Source organism: Mus caroli, chromosome 5 (assembly GCF_900094665.2).
Source record: "Mus caroli chromosome 5, CAROLI_EIJ_v1.1, whole genome shotgun sequence".
NCBI lineage: Eukaryota > Metazoa > Chordata > Mammalia > Rodentia > Muridae > Mus > Mus caroli.
Genome location: NC_034574.1, coordinates 58,283,849 through 58,291,203, shown reverse-complemented (window position 1 = coordinate 58,291,203; position 7,355 = coordinate 58,283,849). Strand labels below are relative to the sequence as shown.

General features: G+C 43.2%; 1 protein-coding gene across 3 annotated transcripts in view; it reads right to left on the bottom strand.

Moving 5' to 3' along the window:
* The window catches only part of Fam114a1 (family with sequence similarity 114 member A1), a 71,667-nt gene that overhangs the window by 34,893 nt on the left and 29,419 nt on the right, over positions 1-7,355 (bottom strand). For all 3 annotated transcript variants that reach the window (XM_021162251.1, XM_021162252.2, XM_029477771.1), the window contains 2 exons: positions 1,332-1,445; positions 1,103-1,212 (listed from right to left, as the gene is read on the bottom strand). In XM_021162251.1, the coding sequence (XP_021017910.1) occupies positions 1,103-1,212; positions 1,332-1,445 (224 nt within the window). The remainder of the gene's footprint in view (positions 1-1,102; positions 1,213-1,331; positions 1,446-7,355) is intronic.

Here is a 7,355-nt window from a genome sequence, read left to right as displayed (position 1 = left end):
AAAAAAAAAAAATTTTTTAAAAAGGGACCGGGGAGAAGCCATGAGTTTGCTTTTTACAGCCGAGTTATGGAGAGAGCTTCCCCCACTCTCATGGGTGGCCTTGAACAGCTCTGCGTTGTGACTCTTAACACTTGGTGTGCCTCCTTCTTCCTACCCAGTCTTCCTTTACTCCTGACACTCTTTTGTCCCAACATGTGGGTTAGATAACCTACGGGGCCATTCACAATCCCCTCCTCTCCCATAATGCATCACACGCCATTGTTAAACTGCCTTAATACAGCAAGACATAGCATCAGCCTATACGACTAGAGTCTGGTGAGGCTCCTCATACACAGTAAGGGTCAACTGTCTCTCTTTAAGATAACAAATGGATACATGACTAAAAAGGACACGAGCCCATAGTTCTCGAAAATGTAGTTAGCTTGTTCTACATAGTAGACTCCTGTCTTCCTGGTGCTAAGGACCTGCTGACTTCCTCTTCTCACTGCGGTACCTCTGCTTCCTTTCAATGTTTATCGTCAATAGCGAGCTTCCTGGAGGAGTGAGATGGTTGTGTATCTGTCTTTAAAAAAAATCAATTCAACTTAAATAAAAAGGAATAAGCAAACAATGGAAAAATAGGACTTTCAGGTGTACGTTTAGGGTTCTGCAGGGAAGGGGGCAGTAGGGGTCAGGAGGGAGGCTATGGCTGGGTTAGTCTCTGAGTTATTCTCCCTGAGTCGTTACTCGTCCTTTTTTACTTTGAAGGATTTCCAAGTTTAAGAGAACTGAGACCTGATCCAGGAAGAACAGCTGTCCCAGCTCCAAGTTCCCTCCCTCACCTAAATACTGTCCTTGAAGCAGCTGGAAGGGACACTGTTAGATCAGATTGGAAAAAAATATCTTCTAAACCACTCTCTTCTTTTAAACACAGACCGCATTTCATCTTGCCCTTATTATTTCAGATCCAAGGTTATCCCTACTCTGTAGCAGAAAGCATAACAAACTGGAATCCGAAGTCAGGAGCGAGGCCGCCTTCTCTGGGATGTATCTAGGTCACAAGCTGCAAAGATCAAAAGAACTGAGCCACTAGGGAAAACAGGGGAGGCCTCTAGGGACTCACCGTGTTTTGAACCACATTGGTGAGGGCTGACAGCATGCCCCTCGACCCTGCCGCCCCTGGTGGAGGAGGAGTGTGGGGGCCTCCGGCAGGGTCCTGATCTGGAGTCACATCTGTCATGGCGAGAAAGAACACCTTGGTTAGAATGCGTTTTGCTGATCTGAACTTGGGCTTCCCCACTGAGTAGTCGTGCACAGGGTGTAACAAAACAGCAGGCGAGCACGCCACTCACTTCCGGAGATTCCGTTTTCGGCATCAGTTGGGGCCCCTTCGGGAGATGCGGAATTGGCACTGTGGATTCGTAGGGTCGCCCCTGCCTTTTCTTTGACTGCTGTTAATCCATGACCTGTAAGGAAATAAATATATAGTTCACAGAGACATTACAGTCTGCACAGTCTGTGACCCTGGACTAATCTCACAAGACCATCTGGACTGCGGGGGGTTCTACCCTGAATGGCAGCAATGTGTTCAGATTCCCTGTGGTAGGGTCCAAAGATGAACTCAGCATGGTCAGGCTGAGTGATCTTAAAGCCATTCTCTTTTTGTGACTCAGTTTCCTCACTATGTTCCCAGACCCCTTTTGGCTTCTGCCTTTCATGGTAGCTGTTTTTAACCGGGAAACTCCAAACTCAAGTCAGCATCTTTGAAAGGCATGACTGCCATGTCTTCGTCCTGCTTTCTAAAGTGTCATATGGCTGGTCAGTCGTTCTCTTGTGGTTGCTGTTGGTTTTCCTAGCACATGACTGGTGCTCAGTTAACATTGGCTGGATTGAAGTCAGATGACCTTCAATATGTTCCTATGTATAAACCTATGTATAATATGTTCCTAGGATTATATGTATGGTGGCATATAATCCTAATACTCATCAGGCTGAGGCAGGAGGATGGCAAGTTTGAGCCTAGCCTAGTCTGCATAAGACTCTAGGTTAGTGTGGGCTACTTAACAAGATCGTGTCTCTAAACAAAACAAAGCCCTTCAAACAAACAAACAAACAAATAAAAAATAACACTACAGTTCCTCAAACGTACACCATGAAGGTCTTGAGCTGACAGCTCTAAATCAAAGGATCAGTCAGTGGGGAAATTGGGAAGGAGTAGCCGTCCAAAGTAGGCTGAAGGTCACTGGCTTTACTCCATCAGACTAATAGCACCTGTATTTCCAAGAAGGGACAGTCTTTATTTCCAAGACACTGGCACAGTTGGGATTCGGTAAGGAGTACAGAGCAGACCTTCCCACTCATTGGGCAAAAACCAACCCTTGACTTGATAGAAAAGAGTCTTCTATTTCATCCACAGACAGCTTGACACCCTGCACTAAGATGGGGTAAGCCTTTCTTAGACAGGAGGAAGGGATCAAAGCACTGGTAGACCACTGCGGTCCTCATGGTTACTGGAGTTCTAGAAGGAAAACAGCCTGTGCCCCCTCCATCTGGGTGCCTGCTACCTGCCTTGGCATGTAAGGAGAAAGGAAGCACGCATCCTGGGACCCTGGGTTGTTCAAACACAAGGCAGTGGTAACCAAGTCAAAGGAAGACACCAGAGTCAACCAGAACCAATCAGAATTACAAAACACTGTTCAAATGACTGTTCATCCATCTCTTGAGTTAGAGGAAGACACAGATGAGACTCATCTCATATACTCAGAAGAGTAGTATTTTGGATCTGATATCAATGCATAGAACCCTGTGGAAATCTGGGTGTGGTGGCATGAGTTTGTAGCCTCAGAGCTGGGGACATAGAGACAGGTACATCCCTGGGGCTTGACATCCAGCCGTTGTAACTGAATCAGTAAATTTCAGGCCAAGTGAGTCATGCTGTTTCAAAAGGCAAGGCAGACAGAATCCTGAGGAATACCCTTTGACTTTCGAGGCTAGCCTCTGCACATACTCACACATGCACCCCTACATACACACAGAAGGCCGATTTCTCAATTCTAACCCGATTTATCAAAGCAACACAGGCAATGGTATTTACTGGCTCCTTCCAACGAAAGCTATTTGTCATCATATATTACCTACAAACCCTGAAAACTTAGGAAACATGATTTACAACTTTAATTACAATAGAAATATGTGCCTACACTCATGCAGATAATTAAACACAGCTCAAACTCATTACTGAGTTACTCGGAAAAAAAAAAAAAACAAACTGCTAAGCCGAAGACTTAATTATAAGCTTTCAATCTGACTCGAATTAATTCTTTCTAGCCTCCAAAGAATTCCAAACATTTCAATGGAATCTCATCGAAATTTCAGCAAACACTTAAGTCATTGGCTTCATATTCTTCAAGGTAGTTAAGACAACAATAACAACAACAACAACATCCACACAGACTTTCCAAAAGGAGACTGCAGAATTCTCCACGCACGATTCACAGCTATAGATTTCTGAGAGCCAAAGTCAGGGAATAAGTAATCTCTGGAGGCACAGCTTGCTCAGCTCTGGGGCTCAGCGGTGCTCACACTCATTATTAGCTCTTTAATCTTCCGGGGCCTTACATCCCCCTCTTTGACTTCCTCCACAGTAGGTCAGTCTTGTCTGTTTCTCTGTTGGGAGAGCCGCTTCTCATCTTGGCCAGTCTGTAGTCCCAGCACTTGGAAAGCAGAGGAAGGTAAGAGACTAGCCTCAACTACCTAACAAGTCCAAGGCTTACCTGGGCTACATGAGACACCGTCTCAAACAAAACAGCAAAGGGAAAAAAGAACAAGCCTCCCACGTGACCACAGACAAGTGTGCATAAACTGTCTCCAGAACTACCCCTTTGTTTTTGGAATGGAAGACAGTTTTCATGTGCATGCAGCTAAGATGTGTTTAAGCCGGCATGTCACCACGGTGCTATCTGTTCTCTGATTAACAATTCTAAGTTTTTTTTATATGTAAAAGAAAATGCTTTCTGAATTTTCCTAGAAATTCAAAGTTAAGCATAATATTTACCTAAACGTTGTGATTTTTTTTAAACAGGTAGAGACTGCCACACCCTACTTAGCTGAGCCACTTCCAAAGCTTGACTTAGTGTGACATCTAGTGCCCAGATAAGGAAATCATAACAGAGCCACTGGGACTTTTATTTTTGACTAATGACTCCATTTCCAGAGGTTTCTACTAACAAGAAAAAGACAACAAATGTGTGTGACACTACTTGGTGTCGTTTGTGAAATAACTTCACACCACCACGAACCCTAAATATCCTAAAACATGGAAGGCTCCGGAATCCCAAGGCTCTGAGGCTGGGACTGGGTCTGGTTTTCAGGCTGCAGTAGGTGAGTGCTGGAAAGCCAAACCAGAAAAAAAACAACAAACCCAAATCAAAACAAGAGGGCAAGAAGGTTCCAGGAATGTTGCAGGACAGTGTCCTCTAAAAACATTCCATGGTCATCTGGCTTTTTAATTACCTGTGCTTACACTCTAAATGAAAGCAATCTAGACTGAAATCCGTCAAGGACGTTGGTCCCACAATTTCTTAGCTGTGTGATGTTAACTTAGTTACCTAATTTGTCCAAGTGTCTCTGCGTCTGTGCTTTTTCTGCCATGAGAATTATAATATCGACAATCCAGTAATGTGTGAAATCTCTCCACTATGGACATTTATTGAACCTTTAGGACATCCCAGACACTGTATTAAAGGGTCTACTTTTCTTAATAACACTGTGCTAAGAGATGTGTAATACCCCTTCCATAACTGAGAAAGCTGAGGTCAATCAAAAGAACATTATCTGCCAAAGGTCCCAAAGTTGGTAGGTGGGAAGCAGGATTTAAATCTAGTCTATCTGATGCCAAAATCAAGATGTATAATTCCTTTGACATACTGAGGAAGTTTTATAGTTGAAAATGCCTTCTAACCTTGATTCCCTAACTCCTTGAAGGTCAGATCCTTGGACAGGCTCTTCTTTAGAACACTTTGACTTATGCTAACCTGAACTTGAGTTGCCTCACCTTGACCAAGGTGAAGTCCATGTTCGAAGTGTGGCCTTACTCTGGCTCTTGTATCCCAGTCATGCCTTGCAGGGTCAGGGCTGATGTTCGGAATCACTCCCTGTACTGGAAGATGTGGGGATGCGGTTGGGTTGGGGCCATGGGGTATGGAGTGATACCACACCCCAGTTCAATATTCTTCTTAAGTCCTCTTCTTGTGAGTCCTATCAAATCCAAAGGCCCAGCCCATTGGGGGAGAGATGAAATAGCATACTTGTGGAGGCTGGGTCTCCGACCAGTGGTAAAGAGGAATAGCTGCAGCTCTAGACAGCATGATCGGGTAGCCCAAGGCTGCTTTCTGTTAGACATATTTGCCAATGGCAAGGGCTGCAGCTACGTCATGAGGAGGTCTCTTCCCATCTAAATTGCTTTCTTTTAAATATATTTTCTTCTTTTAAAAACAGTACGTACAAAACAAACAGACAAAATCCCATCAGTTGGTTCTCTGATCTACGTGGCTGAATTTTTCCCTAATACATTTTGAGGGAAATGGGTATAACATAAAATGTATCCTCTTAAGTGCTCTACTACACAGTTTCATGGAGCAGGCACATTGCTAATGTCCATTTCCAGACCTCATTTGTACCCATTAGGCAGTAGCGCCTCCTCCCTCTACCTACCAGGCCCTGATAACCTCAGTTTTACTCTGTGCCTTTCTAATTTTGGTGACTCTAAGAACCCTATCCAAGTGGAATCCCACAGTACTTGCTTTTTGTGCCTGGTCTCGTTTCACTTAGCATAACACCACTCAAGGTTCATCTATTTGTGGTGTGTGTCAGAATTCCCTTCCTTTTTAAGGTTGCACATTATTTCACTGTATACCCTGCTTGTTATATATACCATTGGCAGATCTATGGCTTGCACCTACATGTTAGTGTTGTGAATAATGACAGTTTGAACATGGGTATACAATAACTCTCTGAGACCTTACTTTCAAGCCTTCTGAATATATACCAGCAATAAAATAAGTAGATCACATCCTAACAGTTCTTTATTGGTTGTTAGTTCATATATGCGCTCAGTTGAACCACCCTTTCCTCTAGCTCTTTGTTCAGATAGTACATCATCAAAGCCTAGCCCCAGCACCCTCTTAAGAACTTTAACCTACATTCCCAGCAACTCTGAGCTTTTTCTATTTTGTATATTTTTAGATATTTGCTACTTCCTGGAACTCTGTATAATTTTCCTATTCAGAGAGTGTATTCTCCGCTGGCTTTTTTCTCCCTCTTGGGGGAGGGAGCTTTAATTCATTTGCTCACACTCAAGTGACTATGGCACACCCAATACAGTAAGTAGTCACTGCCTGGCTTCTGTATCGACCATCTCTGTACATATACATCAGTGAGCTTTGCAAAGAACCAGTAGAGGTGGGCTGGACTTAGAGGAATGTGCACTTCAAACTCTATGGAGAACGCCAACTGCCCTTCGGAGAGGTCTCGCTTTACACTCTTCTTGGGGGTGAATTGTAATGACAGTCATCTAAAAAATATTGATCTTGCCTCAGACACTTCTCTTAATGAATTCAAGACATAATAACAAGTCGTAGAATGTAGTTTTTTAGAAAAAGATACATTGAGGCTGCCATGCTCAAATAAGCAAACTAAATGCAGCTTTAGGAGGTGACAATAAACTTTCTTTCTGGAAAAGTCTTCGCTCTCCAAAACGATGGGCAAATTTCTCTGTGGTCAATATTCAATATACCCTACCCTAGGGTCAGGGACAAGAATAAGTGCTACTGAGCTGACAATGTTTGCGTCAAAGCCCACCAGAAATCCATCAGTCTTGTTCCTGATACAGAGATTTCAAAGCACTGTGGGACACTGTAGCATCAATAGCATCATCCTTTTCATGGATGAACCGTGATGGCTATTCTTGGTTGTCAACTCAACTACATCTGGAACCAACTAAACCCAAATGGCTGAGCCCACCTGTGAGATACTTTTTTCTCAATTAAACCCTTTGAAATGGAAGGCCCACTTCTAATCCAGATCTTTTGTAGTAGGAAGATCCATCTTTCATCTGGGCCACACTTTCTGCAGGTAGTCTATATAAAGGACATGGAAAAAGGAAGCTCTCTTTCTTCCTTTGTTTGCCAGTCCATTCTTTTGCTGGCATTAGAGCCTACATCTTCAGGATTCTGACATATACTGAAGAGTTGAGACATCCAGCTTTGTGGACTGAACAACTATTGGATTTTTTTTAACCTTTCATTGGTAGATAGCCATTGTTGAACTAGCTGGACCATATATATATATATATATATATATATATATATATATATATA